The sequence below is a fragment of the Phoenix dactylifera genome, chromosome 9, assembly GCF_009389715.1.
Source record: "Phoenix dactylifera cultivar Barhee BC4 chromosome 9, palm_55x_up_171113_PBpolish2nd_filt_p, whole genome shotgun sequence".
Lineage (NCBI taxonomy): Eukaryota > Viridiplantae > Streptophyta > Magnoliopsida > Arecales > Arecaceae > Phoenix > Phoenix dactylifera.
In genome coordinates, this window is record NC_052400.1 from 4,529,734 (window position 1) to 4,549,757 (window position 20,024).

Genomic DNA, 20,024 nt, shown 5'->3' on the forward strand with positions numbered 1-20,024 from the left:
AATGGTTTAACAAGCCATGTACAAGATAATACTTCTTGAATTTAAAACTACAAATTCAACGTACCTCAAATAGTTGGAAAAAGATCAGAAGCTTGTAGTTATGGGTGTAGGATCCCACACTTTGATATGCTTGATTTATTTTGAATAATGATGCATTAGATAGTTCGTATGGATAAAAATGGAAAAAGGGTAAAGAGTGAGAGGGAGTCTAACATTTAGCTCTCTCTCTCTCTCTCTCTCTCTCTCTCTCTCCAGTTAGGCTCTTGGTGAGAGAAGGACAAGAACAAGGCATGTTTGATATGAACATAAACATGTGGATTTGAAATGAGGATTGTTCTTCAAGAATCACCTTCCAAAATTTTTAAAATTTTAACTTAGACTTTTTAATTTAATATTTCTCTTTTCTCTTGTTTCAGTAGTATAGAAATATATGATATTAACTGCAAAGGCTTTTTTTTTTCTTTTTTCTCCCGTATAATTGCATTAGGAATATAAGTTATATTACTTCTACCATAGAAATGTTTAGTTGTACAGTAGATTCTAGTTATACGTGAGGGAGTCTAGCTCCATAACCTCTTTCCAATAAGTATAATTATCCTTATATTTATTCTCAAGAAAACAAAAGGCTTCCATTTTGGAACTTATCATGTGATAGGAAACCCTATTTAATCGACTCTCTCTCTCTCTCTCCCTCCAATAGCCTTATTACACTCTTCCTATCTCCATCCAAAATATGCCTCTTACTTAACCTCATTTTTCTCTTCCCAAGTCTCCCACCCTATTGACCATTTGAGTCTATTGAGTCTATTGCTGATTTCCATGATTCTATATTCTTCATGAAGCTCAACAATCTAAACATAATAAAAATAGTTATTCGCACTTCTTCTCAATACCTACTTTATCTTTCCAAGGCATAAAGAATGAATTTTGTTGCAAATCCCAAATTAATTAGATTTAACAAAATAGGACATGCATATGTTTTGTGGGTGAGAGAGGGATAGAATCAAGGGGATTTTGAGATTAGATTGGGGAGGTCATATTGCAAAAGAGAGTAAAATGGTAGGATTATTTCATTTTTTAAGATACGATTGGATGAGGTAGTTATAATTTGGAGATATCAATTTGCCCCCCAATACAACTTCTTCGATATGGATGATACATATAATCAAATTTATGGTGGTACAAGTTTGTAATTCTATTTTTGCATCATTACTAAATTTGGAGAGTGTTTTCAGTGGAATTGGGAGGCATAGTTTGGATGTTTAGAGTAAACTCAACTATGATTCAAGATTACCATGACTTTTAGATATAAAATTATTCATACTTCCGTAAATAGCATTTAAATATACAAGTTTACAGCGAAAGCAATGGCTCAATGGTAGCAACCCTATCCCTCTAAAGTAGAGATTCTTCTTCAAGGCCCAAGTGGCGCAAACCAATTTAATGACTCAAATTCATAAAACCCAAAATTTTAAAAATCCTAATTACTCCAAAGACTCTAACCTAACCCTAACTCAACCAGATCTAGCTTGAAATCTAGGTGATTGAGCTGATATATGCCTAACTTGATGTGGGTATTGTTAACAAGTTTTGCTACATCTTCAACTTGTGTTGGTTTTAGGTTGAGCGATTGTATAACTCAACCCAATCAAATTTCTTTAATAGACAATCCGACCCTTTTGTAATTGAGGCTAAACGCTATTTTTTTCTAGGGATCTCAAGTAAACAAACCCAAACTTAACTAAAATTATTAAAACTAATCACCAAACTGATCTTGGATGGGGTTGGTTTAACCGGCAAAATTTGATTTTTCTAATTCTTAGATATTTGACTTGATGACAAGCTAATTATATATCATAATAATAAGAGTGATTAAGCAATCCAATCATGACATGGTGAATATCTTGATTGATTCTTTAGAAAAAAAAAAAATGATTGATTGAGGACCATACATATTCACCTTTGCATGAATCCCATTGGATCACCCATAGCACAGGTCTCAAAGCGCTCTAAACTCCGTCATTCATCCACTTGCATAGATCTCAAAGCGAAGGATTTGCGTGAAGGAAGGCACATCTTTTTGTCTGGAAAGTAAAAATTGTAATATAGAAAACCTACATATTCCTCTCAAGCATTGTATCGAACAATTCCCGCGCAAGAGTTGTGGTGGATGAGAATGTCCGCATTAAAACTGGATTGAGGGGATGCATGTGGATCTGCTGGCCTTCATGAAGGGTGAGGAGGCGGGCAGCCCTTAAGTACATGATAGTGGTGCTGATGCTGATCCAGCCATCCACGTTGTGCTTCTCCATGGAGGCAGGACCCATTTAGCAACCTCGAGCGCACCCATGTTGGTGCAGGGAGAGTGAACGCCACCATGGTGACCTCGTAAACCAAAAGGTCACGATCAAGAAGTTGGAAAAGGTCAGCACTTCCTGGGGTAGCTCATCCTAAACGAACCAGTTTCTCAGGCATTTTATCGAACATTTCATGCATGCGCATGATTTGGATCACTATAAGCCCAGTTTCTGCAACTGGGCTGCAAACGGCCTAGATGCAGCAAAACTAAGGCCAGATATGTAATTTAGGTTCATGAATTACGGTTTTCAATATATTGGCACATACAATTGCCATGGATGGTCCCAACTCTAATACACTGATGTTAGTATTCCGATCAAAGATTGGGCTGATTCGTAGTAGATTCCGGGGAAGAAAAAAAAAAAAGAATGACGACAGAATAGTGTTGAATCGGTTTTCAGTTGGTCACTAAGACCACCAATCTGAATTACAGGCATTAAAAGTTGTGTCTATGATGTATCCGCGCGTGGGCTGAGGGCGACGTGATGGGCATAGAAGGACAGAGATGATGCAATGAGCATCTGTTTAGTCCGATACCCGCGAGACCACCGAAAGAGCGGCATTGTTTTTAGCGCTCGTCCTTAACGATGGATAGTATACGCTTCTGACGCAGCGCGCGCAACCGTCCAAATGAGTGTCGCCGGACAAGTGTCTTAGATCTACTCACTGCCTTCGCCCTCCGGGTCTACCTCGGGCTACTTCCGTCCCTTCGGATTGATATTACATTATTACTTAAACTCTGCCGTTAAATTAGTGTTCTATTATTCCAAAGCAAAGTTCCAGTAGCGTTGTCCGTTGGCCCTATGATCCGGGATCCAGGCTCTCTTTCTTGATTGGAATCCGGATGTGGTACACGGAGAAGGTGAAAAAGAGGCCTCTCGCATTCTGGCTTCGTATTTCCTCTCTTCCGTTCCTCCATTCTTCCCCACCCATAACAACCACCAATCATCACATTACCTCACATGGGAAGGAAACGAGGAGCAATCAGTCAAGCGAGAAAGTAGAGTAGCCAGAAATGTCAGATCTCAGCCTAGGCGAAGGGAAGTGAGGTCATTCGTCTTCTTCGATCTCTCTGCCTTCTTGAGGAGATCCGGATCCTGGCTTTGCTTTTTCTGCCGTTTTCTAATTCGGGATTTTCTCTTTCCCTTCCTTTCTTGGTTTCTTTGTAATAAAGAAAATCTCGAATCATCAGTCCACCACCCTCAATCCCCTCTTTTTGTTTCCTTATACGTGCTTGAAATCTTTGCGGAAAGTCGCCTCAACCTTCTCCTCTATCTGGAGTGATTGATGATATGGCAGCGTCGACCACCTCCACCGCCCGAAAGAACTACGACCCCATCGGCGACTCTCCTATTCCGAAGTCCGGCGATGCCGTGAAGGATGCCGGCAAGAAGGACGCCGGAGGCCTCCATGCTTGTGTCTCCGATCACTGCCCGCACCCTCGTCGTCACCACCACCGCGGCGCCAAGATCAATGCCGGCCGCCCTGCCCCTCTTTTCTTGAAGCAAGACTCGCCTTTCCAGAAGAGCGAGGACAATTGGCACGCCATCGGCGGTGCCCGCAATCCCATTCTTGGAGCACCCCCGACCGCCGCCGCTACCCACTCGGCCCGCGACAAAGAACCGACTCCTCAGGCCTCTTCGGCCAGCCATTGCTACCAGAGCGCCCTCAGCGGCAGCTTCTGTAGCGAGGCGCAGCACACCGAAGCCAAGGACAGCTTCCGGACCGCCAGGGTCAGCGATGCCTCTGCTGGAGGCGTTGGCAATGGCTGTGGCAGCACCAAGAACAGCGACCCCATAAATGGCAGGAGCGGCAGCTCCAGCAGCGGCACGAATGATGAGTGCTGCAGCAGCTCGAGCAGCTTCAGCACCGGCGGTACGAACAAGCCCCACAAGGCGAACGATGCGCGGTGGGAGGCCATCCGGGCGGTCAGATCTCCAGACGGGTATCTTGGGCTGCACCACTTCAGGTTGCTGAGGAAGCTGGGGTGCGGGGACATCGGTAGCGTGTACCTTGCAGAGCTGAGCGGAACAGGGAGCAACTTTGCCATGAAGGTGATGGACAAGGCTGTGCTCGCCAGCCGGAAGAAGCTGGCGAGGGCCCAGACAGAGAGGGAGATACTACAATGCCTCGACCACCCATTCTTGCCGACCCTCTATACACACTTTGAGACCGACAAGTTCTCTTGCTTGATCATGGAGTTCTGCCCCGGTGGAGACCTGCACACTCTCCGACAGAGACAACCAGGGAAGTATTTTAGCGAGAATGCAGCGAGGTTTGTTGCCAATGCCATATTTTGTTCAAGATATTGTTTCAACCATTTTGGATCCTAGATGCATCAGGAATAGAAGAAAAATTAGTAAATTGGCAATTTGATAGGTTTGTAACTTGTAGCTAAATCATTCACAAAATATTGATGGTTATAATATTTGATGTTGATTGATATTGGATCTATAGTTTTTGCTTCTCTCGTTTTGTGTTTTTTTTTTCATGCTGTGATTAGTTGCATATTGTTCTTCTTTCTGAAGATATTCTTGTCCAGATGAGGACAGAATGGGTAAATTTCCTAGTTTGATTGTCTTATGCAAGAAGTCCTATTAGCTTTACCTCATATGGAGAAGATGTTGAAGCTGACTGCCAGCCTTAAGAACTTTTTGAGGAAGATCTACACTTTGGATCCAACTCAGATTTCCATAGGTTTCTCAAAGGGATTGTGGATGGTTAAAGAAAATCTAATCATCCTCACAGATGGGCCTTAGATATGCCTTTACAGCATGACAAACTCACCAATGCCATTTATTTCCCCAACTTTCATGGTAGCTGTAGTCTTGTTCTAGAGAAGAATGCTACAGCCTCTTCAGTTTGACAAGCATAAGTCCACTTTAAGAAAGGCCAAGTTTGTTGGCAAAGGGCCTGGTCCTTTTTGTAAGCTACTGATTTAGTACAAAAGTCACGGAGTCATCTTTTTGTTCATTTACTTAATTTGTATTATGCTTTTATACAATTTTCAGTAAAATTACATTTTAATGTCTCAAGTAAGGCAAACATTTTGTTTTAGTACTTATTAACAATTAAGGTCACTTTCATTCTTTACTATAATAATTATATATGCAAATGTAGAAACTGATAATTAAATCATAGTAGAGTAATACCATTATATCATTGTTGTCCTAACTCAGATGATATATTTCTTGGTTCTTCAACTTATTGGAGTTTGGAGCTCAGGTCTAGAATCTTGAATGAAAAGCATTTTAAGCACATTTGTTTGATTTTCCACATTAGCTTACATCAGAAACCGATGTAAAAGTGAAAAGATAATTACATTATACATATTCACACATAAATACATGCTATTATAGTTAATCTTCTGGTATCAGCATGTTGCCTAGCCCTGCAGGGCGTAGGAAAATTTGGGTGGTCTAGGTGGAGGTCTTAGTATGTTTATGACCCATTTATCAACTAGATTTCCCCTAAGGCAGATATGCAATGGCTTGTAGAGTAGAAAGAGATATTAGCATTTACTGTTGAGGGAATCCAACATAGTTGAACGTCTCTCATAGAAAGTTTTGAATGCCACGGAATCTAGTGGGATCTTGAAACATGAGCTGAGATTGTGTGGAAGTGACCCCTGTACTGTATGTAAATTATTTGACCCTTGTGATGCATTGTCTTCATCAGCTTTGATAGTTGGGGGAGTTCTTGCTTAATTATGACTCCATCTTTCCAAAGGATGCTTTTCTGCCCCCTAACCCCCACCCCTCTCCAACCCCATCCAGAATAATCTGGCACAACGGAGATTAGCCGAACTTCAGTGTTGTAACAAAGTGCCTTCATCCTAAAGTGAGAACTGACTCTAATCAAAATTTTGCCCCCCCGTTTTCGTATTTTTGATGCTTTATTTATTCTTTCTCTGAGTGAGGAACAAATTGATTGTAAAGCAAGGCTAGTGATTGATATGCATAATTGATTCAATTTGTATTGGTCAAGTCTTGGCTGCTCCACCCACTACTCTTCTAATGATGAATTCCATGTCATGGAATGTAAGAACTCTTGACTGACTTTCTAAACAACACAAGGAATTTATGTTTTCTTAGAAACAGTCAACTCTTCTTCCTTGTGGAAGTTTGGAGCCTTTGCAAAATGGGCCTTTGATTCATCACAACCTTGAGAAAAATGCAAAGATAAGGTTTGAGGAGCTCTACTTTGATTCAACACAAGGAATGTGATGTTTTCTTAGAAAAAGTCGACTCTGTTTCCTTGTGGAAGTTTGGAGCCTTTGTAATATGGGCCTTTGATTCATCACAACCTTGAGAAATATACAAAGATAAGGTTTGAGGAGCTCTCCAAATTAAATTGATGGAGCCTTAATAAGGATTGATTCTTATAGTTTATTGGTTGACTTAATTTCATAACCAGCTAAAATTAGTTTTGTGGGACAATGACAGTAAAGACTCCTTAATAGGGTGAATAGGAAGATGAAAGTGAAAAAGAGAAATCGAGAAAAGAATTTGGGATGGCAAAAACAAAATGTAAACAAATGAGGCTCAAAGGGAAGGAAGGGAACTCCTTTTTTCTTCTAAAGAAATATGGTGGAGATGCCATTGCCACCATCTATGATCAAATCCAAAAGCTTGTCAAAGGGGAGGAGTGCCAACCAACACTAAGAGTTGTTGACAGAGAACAACTCTATGCCTAATTTTTTCGTGAACTCATGCAGTCGCATTGAACCAATTTTATAGCAAATTCTAACCATAAAAAACCCAAAATTCCCTAAACGTTTCTCCTTATTGCCTGTTGCCCACCTTTCCCTTAAGATTGTAGGAATGAGAGGACATGCCGAGTAGGCGAAGAGCACCTAGAGGCCATGGTACATCCATTTGCTTATTTTTCTCCTCATTCTTTATTGATCAGAGAACCCAATGCCGTAGACCACCAATTAGGTGAAGTGATTCTAAATTTCTTAAGTTTGGCCTATCATGATTCATCTGTGGCATTTGCTGAAAATATTTGTCCTTAACTTTACCTCAAAAGATCAAAGCAATTGAATCCTTCTTATTGTTATTGATCTAATTAATTCCCTTCTTATTGTTTGTTTTTTCTTTAACCTTCATTTGAATCAGAGCTTTTTGCGTCCCTTATTGTCCTAACTGTCCTTAGATTATGGGAGGTAAACTCATTTTGGGGCAAAGTTCATTGTACTGGTGTGTACCATTCCATATTGAATGTACTGTACCTTACTAAATCGATCCGATACTTAGTAAGAGGGGTATACTGAGTCTCGATATGTTGACCGACCCTTGTACTAGGCGTACCAACATTGTATTTGCATGGTACTAGTATAAGGTCCGATACCAAGATTGCGAACATTGTTCTGGGGAAACTAAATTCCAAGAAAGCTTAAGAGTAAACCAGTTGTTCTTACCCATCCCAACTCCTTCATCAATTCTGAGATCATTATAATCAACGGGTGATTTTATACTGACTACTATAGGCAGGAATCTTAATTGACTAGAACCTCTATAAGCTAGTTATTCATGTTAAACCTTCTCCTAGCCCATCCTTTGCCTTCTTTTTTAATTCTTATTTAAGTAGTTGCATGTTTTTTTCCCAATTAGGTCTCCACTAAGGCTCTAGCAAATTATTAATGCAACTATTCTTGTTATCTCTTTTCAGTTGCCAGTACAAGTGCTTCCAAAATGGGTCACATGGAGTTTTATAGATTTACCTAGCTTAGGTATTATCTAGGCTTTATCTTTGGAATATGATTGTTCGTAAGGTAGGATTATTTGCCTATTTAGATCTATGCATGAAATTTCTTTCTAAATGCGAACTCCATCAACCAGGACTGAACAAACATGCTCTCTTACGCACAATTGTAAAGACAATAACCATCTTCTTCTCATGTGATTACTCAAACTAAATCTTAAAAGGTCATTGTTACCATTGTAACCTTTTCTTATTTAATGGGTTTGACTACTATTTACACCACATCCTTGCTCAAACCAACATGTGGGAGACATGTGCCTAATTGGTCACATAGTGGAGTGAGAATAGGTCTTGAAAGTTGACAAAAAAGGCATGCCTAATAAAACATGCTTTAGCACCCCAACTCATAGAGGTTGAGGGATGGCATTTCTTTGCTCGGTTCGCTGTTTTCTGTGAACCCATCCTTATCTGTAACTTTGAATTTAAAGTCATCCTTGATGGCATTTTGCAGGCTAAATTTGTCACAGCGTAGCATGCATTACTGACTGGGTTTTGGAACAAGCACTATTCCCTGGGAGTTTAGGGCCCATCTTAGCCATGCTCTACATGAATCTGTGGACCATCCATCATATACATTGTCAGGCCAATGAATGGCAGACTAATTGACCAATCTTTTCATATACCATATCTCTCTTGTTCCCATTTCCAATGCTTATCAGCACTATGTACATTCTAGCTACTACTGGGCAACTTAAAGAGGCTTCCTAGTACAGTTCAAACCATCAAGTGAATCAAGAGAACAAATACTTGACGAGAGATGCATGACAGCTATATTTAACAATGAAGGACAATAGTACAGATATAGGGTATTAGAAAGAATGTGCCCGGCTTGTTTTTGTTCAGTAAACCTAAGCAGTAAATTTAACGGATAATCTTTTTCTGTGACATTAGTTTTTTACTTCGGAAACTGAAACTCAATTCCAATGCTCTAGCTTTACCTTATTTTTCTGTGATAAATCATGAGTATCTTGAAGATCCCATTGATTTTGACTTAGTTATGATGGTGGTCTGCAACTTCTACATTTTATTCCTTTTCTATTTAAGAAAAACAATCTCAATTCCTTTTCATGAGTACTATTCTGTTTTCTGTTTAAGAAAAACAATCTCAATTGCTTCTAAAGTCCAATATTTTGAATACCAGCATTTTCATTGCTAGTTCATATTAGCTTATGACATAATTCTTTACATGACCTGTAGCTGATGCGTTTTAAGGCTTATATCAAAAGAACAACATGCACCGTTTGTAATAGTTAGCACACTAGATTTACTTAGATGGTCAAGAATCACTGCTAAATGATCAAGACATGACATATTCCCATTAGAAAGCATTTAGAAACTGGCCAAATGGAAAGAAGAAATAAAGTGATCCCAAGAGTATCTTAGTGGGCAAGATGTGTATCATTATGTAATATCACATTATCTTTCCATGGAAGTGTATGTCAAATGTCAGCAAGGATGGTACACATGCAACTGTGCCATCCACCAGACAACACAAGCATGATACATGGAAATCCATAATCATGAGGCCTCATCTTAAATATTGAAGGTCAACTTTATGAATCCTTTTTTGCTAATCATTCCTATGATGTGCAATCTCTGGTATTACATTCTTTTCTAGATATTTCTCATGACTTTTATCTTTATTGCCTTAGGTCTTACACTTTTCTCTTTGTAGAACCTTTAAACTGGAGTGTTCTCACATTTCATTGGACATGTTTGTTCTACATTTGTCAGTGCTACAACTTTGCCCTAAATTGGAGTTGCTCTTTTACCTCCTAATACAATCAGTCCCCACTGTTTTTTCTACTTCTACTACTAATCTCCTGCTTCCCTATCATGCATGCCCTGGAAGAGATGAGGGTCTAAAGATGGCTCTGGATACAAGTTCTAAAGATTCTCCATCAGTCCTCTTGTAGTGTCTGGGAATTATGGACGGATGTAGAACTATGGTTGGCAAAGTAATCACAGTCAATATCTGCAAGAGTTCAGACTTATATGGTTCAAGAATAAACTGATTGTAGTAAGATGGTCATAAAAATGCTTTAGGAAGAGTCTTTTGGTTGGGGAGGAATGAGATTATGTTGTTCTTATCTTCGTTATAATTATGAATGATATCATATTATATGGGTTATTGGTTTATGTCATAAGTGTTTCTCTACCAAGATCCCTCTTCAAGCTTGTTTCTGGTGAATTGCTGATGAGTCCTCCTCTTTCCCCCACTGTTCATGTGCTCCCTTTCTCGTGGAGTGCTTTTGTTGGTTAGCTTTTAAAGAGATCTTATGCAGCTATGGACAAAAGTGTTATATGATAGATGGTTGTTCATTTTTATAGCCGAGGATGACTGTTGGGCTAGTGACATGCTTGATCTATGTAAGATGGCATAGTCTATTGAGAGTAACTCCTTTTTATTGGGTGTGCGCTTGGAGGGATTTACAAAAACCTTTTAAAGTTGTTGAGTGGAATTTTAAGTTTTCCATTATGGAAAATGGAATTTGGTTTTTGATCCTCAGAGAGTTCGATTGAAATATATACAACAAAAGAAAGTGGCAGTTTTTGAAGCTTTGTGAACACCTATTGAGAAGCTTATTTAGGAAATTTGAGGTTCTTATGCCTAAAGTAATGATTTGGCAGGCTAATCTTGTTTAAGACTCTTACAATAAGTGGACCATATTAGCCAATTTTATGGATACTAACAATTTTTAGCTGCTATTTAACTTGTAAAGATAATTGAGTCATAACTTCTCCAACTTCAAAAGGGGCCTCAAGGAGGTATAAATATGATTATTTAAATGAGGTCATGGTTTTTATTTGATTGGAAACATGTTCACCTTCTTCCTATGCACGAAGTCTAACATTTGTAACTTGCAATGGTTGAGTGAATGTCTGATTGTTTTTGCCTCTATAGAAGTTTGAACGAAGTTCATTTTGGGTTAGTATTTGAAGATTTTAGTATATCAAGTGATGTGACATGTCAATGAAATTACGTGTCTGTATGCTCTGAGCCTATTTGATGGTCTACATCAAATTTATTAAAGTTCATTGTTTAAGGAAACAATGTGGATTTCACTAAGCCATCTCCATTATAATTTTATGATTGAAGGTGATTTATAGAGGAAGAACCTTGGTGCAATAGTAAGGTTGCTCTATGGTGACATGGGCATCACTGTTTTGAAAATGGAAATAGGCTCTCCGCACATGAGGTAATGGCTGCGTACATGTAACCATCCTTAGACCCTGTAGTGGGGGGAGCCTCATGCTCTGGAATGCCTTTTTTTTTAGAGATGATTAACCATAATTGTCCATCGTATATTGTCCAACGAATTAGGTTAGCTTTGTGCATTTTCATTTAATTCCTATTTGTTCTATCTTTTTGATGTTATTTCCAGAGTTTCTATGCCCTTTCAAAATAGGAAATATCCTTAACATTCATAAATATTGAATTTGGTTCATAATTTGACGTGCTTCTTACAAGTGGATATCAATCTAATAATCATCCTTAAGCCGTTTTAAATGGGCTCAAAACCAGCAGTAATGTAACTAGAGATGACTGGAACAAATGGATATCAATCTCGTATCAACCTTCTACCATGTTATCCATGTTCAAAACCAGAAGAGGCAATGTGATTAAAAGTGATTATGTTAACTATTTGATTTGGCCACTGGAAGTGAACTTCAGTGAAGTTAGAGAACTTGCTTGTTGGCAGGTTTATTTTTCTTTTAATCATTTTAACTTTTGGATGACTCTCTTGATTGAATGGGAGTTAGTAGGACTTCTGATAGTAAATTCTTAATTTTATATTCCATTCATGCATAGGAAGGTCTTGACTTGTACCATTAGCATTTTGTTACCTAATAATCTTATCCATGTGAAAATGTTGGAATCCAGGCTTGCTTCTGATGTTTATTGTTTAGTTTTGTTTTATAAATGCTTAGATGAATCTTTAATCAGCAAAAAGATAAAAAGCATATAGTATGCATATTTCTGTATGTGGTCATATATTGTCACATGCCATTTTGAAATTATAATATTTCCGATAGAATCTCTTAATGCTTTTTGGAATTCACTTCTCTTACATAACTGATTTTATTTCAATAGATGGTAACTGCAGATGTAGCAACATGTTGTGCCCTTTCTTAAAACTATACACCATTTTTCTCTTTGTATTCTTTGCTCTAGCATGATGCTTATATTTCTGCCAACTAGGCTAATGAGGTTGAGGGTTAGATATATACTGCTAATAGCAGAAAGCCTATGATATGTTAATATGGAAGCCCAATACATATGCAGTACAATAGATGAAGCCCATTTTATGAGCAGTGCTTCCAAACTAATTACTCCATACCTAAGTGATATCTGTTTGCTTCCATTCTAATCTACTTTTAGGTATTTCACAAAAATAGCCATGTACATTTTCAAATTTGCAAGATTGGCCATTTTTTTTCAAGATTTGCAAGATCGATCATTTTCAATTTTCCTGATTGAATTGCCCTCAAGATTGTATTATACGGTGCACATATTCGAGAGGACTTGTGTATAGAGTGCACATATTTAGGCTAATCAGTTCACACATTGAGGCTTTGTATGCTTATCAAGTTGTTTATATCTATATGGTAAAGGCACATATTTAAACAGATTGATGCATTATAAGTGGGACACACATGTTTAGACTAATCCGTGGTCCCATTCATTCAGATTCATAATTGTGGATCAGCATATGCACCTCGAAATTGTGTACTTTTTTTTGACTAACTGACGCACATATTCTAGAGTGCAAAGTTTGATTGTTAGATTTACATGTCCAAGCAGATCAGGTCGGGGTAATTTGGTCAGAAAAATTAGACAAAGGAGGCTGATCCTGCAAAGGTGGAAAGAAATAGCCAGTCTTGCAAATGGAAAATGCATGTTGTGTTTTTTGCAAAATGCATTTTATTTTTCTTATCAATGTTATATTGTATATGGTTCAATTCTGTTTTATTGGGTTGATTAGTCTGCAGGTTTTAAATTTAAAGGATAGAATAAAATGATGAACAGAATCCTGGATAGAGTACCAAATTTTTCAATAGGTGCATGCTCGTTGTATAGAAAGGATATGCCAGTGTCAACAATAGATTTTAATAGGATCACAACGATTTCTGTTTATGTGGCCTTAGAGCAACAATAAGGTTGTTCCATTGTAACCCATGTATCATGAGTTCAAAATACGGAAACAACCTCTCCGCATGTAGGTGTCAGACTGCTTATATTTAACCCTCCCCAAACCCTGCAATGGCAGAGGCTTGTGCATTAGGATGTGCACACCAATTTCTCTTTATGTAGATTTATTCTTAAAAGTGGAGAGCTCAAGCATTTGCTTTCATCCTTCAAATGTTATCTGAATTTTGATAGGTAAGCGGGCTAAATTTTAGCCATTAGTTCATAAGTGGCTTTCCAATTCAGTTCTTATTCAATGTTTATATATTATGTGCACTAATTTTGAGTATGATCTTTTATACATTATATGTGGGGCATTTTTGGGTCCTAACAATAGCATCGTGGTCCAAGAGCCTTAGAGACTTTGGTAACCATTGGCTGTGGAGCATGTCGATCTAAGGACCTGCTCTGTTTTGGAAATGGAGCCGTGTGCGTGTGGTCTTTTGGATGGCATAAAAATTATGGATCTTTGTTAAATTGGGCAGAGGGGATTTTGAACATCACTATGGCATTGTTGAACGATGATGCTAATAAAAAGGCTGCTCCCCTTCTAAAAGATGGTGTTTTTTATCATTTTAATTAGAAAACTAAGGGATGCCATTTTTTCTGGTGAAGTGTTTGGCATCCTATATTTCCTGCAGGAGTAATCAGCATGTCCAATGATTTAAATAATTTTTGAAGATCGATTAAATTAGTTTGTCATTTTGTTGGTAATATCCCTATCGAGAGGAATGCAGATGGCTGTCCTTGAAGTAGGGAGAATTAAGAAGTAATGACCTGGAACAGTGGTTTGGTTAGCTAAATGAAGAAAAAAAAATTGTGAGGCGGGGAGATTTGACTGGTTTCCATATTAGCTTGCTTTATGGTTGTGTAAATTGAACATGTATATGTATGCCTTGATATATCTTTATGTCCTTGTGCATCCATTTAGTAACAAATTATAGTATCTGTCAAGTATTTTGCTCAATGAACACAGTTCCTGTATATGATGGGATGTTAGGTTGTTTGCTTGTTATGGCATATCTATTTTTTTTGCATACAATAAAGAACTTAGGACTTTTAAGTGTTATTTTAATATTTACATATCCAAGTAAGTTTAATGCTTCTATTATGGTGGTTGTGATGTAGGTTTTATGTGGCTGAAGTTCTCCTTGCTTTGGAGTACCTACACATGCTTGGGATCATCTATAGAGACCTTAAACCAGAGAATGTCTTGGTAAGGGAAGATGGCCATATTATGCTTTCTGATTTTGATCTGTCCCTGCGGTGCACAGTTTGCCCAACACTGGTCAAGTCTGTGAACCTTGATTTTGGTTCATCAAAAAACGCTGGATACTGTGTTCAGCCTTCCTGCATCAAGCCCACCTGCATTCAACGTTCATGCTATCAACCCACATGTTTCTCGCCACGATTTCTTAATAAATCCAAGAATAGGAAGGGAACTTCAAATTTAAATGAAGTTTGTAATCAGGTGATCCCACTCCCAGAGCTCATTGCAGAGCCTACAAATGCCCGGTCGATGTCCTTTGTAGGGACCCATGAATATTTGGCCCCAGAGATCATCAAAGGTGAAGGCCATGGAAGTGCTGTGGATTGGTGGACGTTTGGAATCTTTCTTTATGAGCTATTGTTTGGGAAGACACCATTTAAAGGGTCAGGAAACCGCGCTACCTTGTTTAATGTGGTGGGTGAACCCCTGAAGTTCCCTGAGTTGCCCACAGTTAGTTTTGCAGCAAGAGACTTGATCAGAGGTTTGCTTGTGAAAGAGCCCCAGCAAAGGCTCGCATATAGGCGTGGTGCTGCTGAGGTAAAGCAGCATCCATTCTTCCAGAGCATAAATTGGGCACTGATACGATGTACCAGCCCGCCAGAGGTGCCAAGAGCATACAAGAACAATATTCTGGCAGGCAGCAACATTGCAGCAGCACCAAGTGGGAATTTGGTTGGAGTTGATGTAAAACCCTGTGGTAAATATTTAGACATGGAATTCTTTTAATCCAGTATCTTGCTGTTTTAACTTTCGACTTTGAGGCTGCAGGTCCCATTCCCATATAGGGATATCGTTTCATTTAGACACACAAAGTGCTGTTAAAATTACTTTAAGCAATGAAATGCAGTTGTTGATGGTCCTCTGTAGGTATTATAGATGTCAGTTACTTTAAAAAAAGGAAACTCTCGTTCTAAGTAGGTCATGAATTTCTGATGATGTATAAAAAATTGCTTGCACCTGTTGATTATTCTTCCTTGTGGTCCAGTTTATTCAGGCTGGCTTGTTTATGCTGATGCCTGACCTTGCACCAAGTTATTGTAGCTTCACCAGAAATTGAAGGCTAGATGGTTTTAGTAAAATATATTGTTTAAGGCAGATTGGTGCCATGGGGTGAGTGAAGGAGCTGGAGGATAAATGTCAACAGGGCCAGCAAACACAGCATGCTATTTTAGCCTGATTCTGAAAGGTTTGGCCTATTGAAATTCCTAACTTGCTTTAGCATATCATCAAACATTATATTCTTTCTTTTGCTTTTCCCGAGAAGGGACAATAGTCACGACTTGTTTCTTTTGCAAATTATCATTCCTATAAATCAAAATAGGAAACAATTTCAACAAGAAGTGTATATACCAAACATTGGTACTGAGTTATCCAATATAAATTGCTTCTTTTCATAAAGGATAATATTAATCTAAGTTACATGATCTTCTATGCACACCATTCAGTTTCAAAGCATCCAGCTTTTCCTCACATGTATAAAGCTGTATTTGTTAAATTCTTTTGACTAAATCTTTGCATCATCAACACTGCGCCACATATGAAGAATTTCATGTTTGAGTTAGCAAACCTTGAATAATTTCTAGTGAATCTCCTTCTAGAGCCAGACTACGAAGACCTAGGTCAAGGCTAAACTGGATACTCTCTCGCCCCACTAGAGCTTGGATATGATCCACTAAATTAGCAATTACCATTTTCTTTTTCACTGCCACAGTGAAATCATTCCTATCACTTCTTACAACCACACCAATACTAACGTCCCTAGTTTCAAAAAAAAGGCCTCCAATAAAATTTATATTGTAAAAGTTGCTTGTAGGAGCCCTCCATTTCGACTTACACTCCTTGCTATGCCAATCTTCCTTTTATCCTTAAAAAAATCTTGCAAGAAAGTAGTAGCCATGTTTACCATAGCCAATGGATCCCTAATAAATCCATAAAAGACAACTTCATTTCTAAACCTCCATAATTTCCGAGTAGTTAGATCAAACTACAAGGAGCCTCATTTAACTTTTTTCTCTTTTTCAGGTAACCATCTCATAAAAGGAACTTGCAAAATAACAAGATTTTAAGATATCCATGATTGTCTTATCCTTCTTACTCTAAATCTCAAAAATATTATCTATAAAAACCTTCTGTCAAGCCAAATTTTTCCCTAATGAAAGTATATCATTCTCTACCGTCCAGGAAAAATTTACATTTTTCATGCATCTTTGATTTCCAAAGCGTTCTCCAAAAATATTCTTTATAGCGACCATCCATTATAAATAAAAGTAAATTACGTGGCTTTTGCAACTCTTCCCGTGAATGAGCAACATAGTAGGCAGAGTAAACAGAGAAATAATCATTTTTGAATAGTGTCATATTCAATAATCTTGGGGAATCTTCTAGTAGATAGAAATTTTAATTATAATCTTAGCTTCATTAAGTTAAGAAAAAAAAAAATCTTTCTACCAAGATCCATACTCCAAATATTTAGCTTTAGATTGATAATTTTACTCACCATTGCTTCTTTTTGCAAAACATTTATAGGACAAATAACCTTAAAAGTTCTTAGGTTGGTAAACCACTTATCTTCCAAATGTTTTGATATTTCCTCATCTCCAACTTGCCGTTGGCAAAACTTGAGTTCCTATATAGTTTGCCGAGCAAAAGAAGATTTCCTACCAATTTGGGCCTCCAAGAAAAGGAATGGGGGATAATATTTTGCTTTATAAAGTCTTGAGAAGAGGGAATCATTATTTAGTGATAGCTACCACCCTTGTTTAGAAAGGAGATCCTTTCTAAAGGCCTGTAGATTATACAAATTCTATCATTCTTTTTAGAGTTGTAAAATTTGTTCTATCTTAGCTAATGGATCTTATGCACTTTCTTCTTTTTATTGAACTATCCTAATCAAAGTCAAAATTCTGAATTTGATGCTGCCCACTTCAAGACCCAATCAAATTGGGATTTTAGTTTTTATGGTGTGCAAACGCTTGTTCAATACCTTAAAGCACTCCTAATTAGATCTAGAAAAGGATAAGGCCATACAAAAATTATTTAATTGGGTATGTAATTAAAATTGGTATATCTTGTTGAAACCCTAGTTGGACTATAACTCTAGTAAACTTAATGCTTTCAAGATCAGACCTAAATATCAATGATCCTATCAAGTCAGATCTTTTATGATAGCCAAGACAATCAGACATGTCTATATGCCTACTCAGTGGTATGCAATATTGCTATTAGGTCAGCTTTAATCAGCCAACTTAATAGCATGAGCATAATCCTAATTTCAACTCAGTAGAAAGTCAGAATTTTTTTTTATATTATTGTCCTATGACTTTGGTTTCCATCAAGTTGAATTTAAATGAGAAAAGAAAATGATATAAGTTCAATCAGGATCGACCTATTACACAAAGTGCAACTTTTGATTCAGTAACTAACATATGCACTATTTTGCAACTAGTTTTTTTGGATCAAAATTATATTTTGTGGATACTATCATGACCTCTACAAAATTGATTATAGTTAGATTTTGTGATGATTAACACCAGATTTTATAATTTTAAATTTCAAAAAGTAATTCATGATAAAAATAGTTATGCTTATAATCCAGTTAGGTAACATATTGACTAGTTTATCTTGACACCTATCACAAGGTTAGAGATTATTATGTGGGCTATTTCAAAGTTCGGTTATGGGTTGAATTAGTCTTGGATAAAAAAAAAATTAATCTGGATATCTTTCTCTTATTTTTATTTTGGATTGGATAATTGTAATGATTAGAAACTAGGAGACAAGCTAGACTAGTTCCAAGGACAATTTTGCTTGATTGGAAATTTGTCTGAACTTTGTCACTTAATTTCCATTATTGTTTAATTATTTTATATATGAGGAAAAAGGTTGTAAGTTTATTTTAAAGTTAGGTTTTGTTGAAATATTTGATGAATAACATAGTTTTCACTTGTGCTATAGGATGATGTTACACAAAAAGTCTATTATCATTAATATAATTAGATAATGGTTTTATTGATTGGTGGGAGTAATTCAGAAATTATCATAATAAAGAATCTTGCTGTTCAATGGAAGGTCATGATCTCATTTGGAATTTCTTTTCAATAAAAGTCTATGTTTATCGATTTTTGGCATCAAACATGGTCTATGAATGCATGCATTCGTACTGAGATGCACTAACACTTGTAGGTAAGTATGTTAGTGATAAGTACCCATGTAGAATGGTGGTGGTATGTGATGTGAATGTACGCACTTACAAATATTAGGATGTAATATATTAAGACATAGGCCATTACAAAGAGATTAGGTACTTGTCATATAACATATGGGCCATCAATTTTGTTGCGTTTCTCATATTAGAAGATTGCAAGGACTTAATCGGAAAGTAAGAGTCATGCAACAACAAGGATCAATAACTATAAGGATGTTATTTTTGTTGTTGTATATATGGCACCACCATCATTATATGGAGTTTTAGTTTATAATTTTAGTATAGCTTACTTGTTTGATTGTCTGCAGTTTTGTCCATTTAGATGGCATGCATTCATAAGAGTACAAATAGCTAATACATGCATATAAGATATAATCTCTACATGCATATTGTTTGCCACTTAAGCAGGCAATCTCTTCAATTGATTCCCCTCTAGGAATTACTTTCGTTAATTTGTTAGCCCATATAGAGTGAAATATCAAACTTAACCTATAATAAGTATCTCAAAAAGGCTTTCTTTTTTTTTTAAACTTGTTAATGGAATTTTACAAGAATCAAGTGCTAAAAAAGAAGAATTATGAATCAATCGCTTCCCTTCTAGACTCAAGTTAGCAAAAAGAAAACATAATTTAATAGGTAGATCCATAAGCAAGCTAGCAGGAGGTATATTTATATAGATTCAATGCTTAATAATAAAATAGATAGATCATCTTTCCTTTCTTAATTAAAGGAAAGCAAATATATGATCAAGCCATTGAAGCTCACTTATCCCTCCATGAGATCTTCTAATATTAAGCATATATAAAAATAGGTATACTACCAATCATCATGGCCCTTTACTGTCCATTCTATGAGGTGCTCACTTATGATAGGTAATATCATGCCCCTAATTCAAGCCAACCCTATTTTCATTAGTATGCTTGTGGTTGTGTGTGAATCGGAAAGGAGCATACTGAATGGGAGTATATATCCTAGCATAGCTTACTACAAGATTTTGACTCCTAATTGAGATGATGGGTTACACTTAAATGGCAGATACAATGATGAACAATAGGCATTAGGTTTTGTATACAATAGGGTCCAAGACATGATGTTGAGTACCCTACCTAGAAAATCTTGGTATTGATGAGGTATTCACAATATCAGTATTCACTAGTTGGTGGAATGCTAGTTTTAGTCTCTTTATCAAGTTGGCCCTGCTCATAGTGCATACACAAATATAGGTATACCATGTT

At 37.2% G+C, this 20,024-nt stretch overlaps 1 protein-coding gene across 1 annotated transcript; it reads left to right on the forward strand.

The window, feature by feature from the left end:
- The first annotated feature begins 3,048 nt into the window (after nt 1-3,048).
- Nucleotides 3,049-15,552, forward strand: LOC103697871 (serine/threonine-protein kinase D6PKL1-like). The gene is made up of 2 exons (XM_008779812.4): nt 3,049-4,633; nt 14,444-15,552. Exons 1-2 carry the CDS (start codon nt 3,651-3,653, stop codon nt 15,309-15,311), a joined length of 1,851 nt encoding a protein of 616 aa, XP_008778034.2. The 5' UTR covers nt 3,049-3,650; the 3' UTR covers nt 15,312-15,552.
- Nucleotides 15,553-20,024: the final 4,472 nt, after the last annotated feature.

What these genes read in the sequence shown, in the direction of transcription:
- LOC103697871 (XM_008779812.4), top strand. Translation starts at nt 3,651, where the DNA reads ATGGCAGCGTCGACCACCTCCACCGCCCGAAAGAACTACGACCCCATC. An exon ending in TTTAGCGAGAATGCAGCGAG is followed by an intron (nt 4,634 to 14,443) that starts GTTTGTTGCCAA and finishes GTTGTGATGTAG; the next exon opens with GTTTTATGTGGCTGAAGTTC.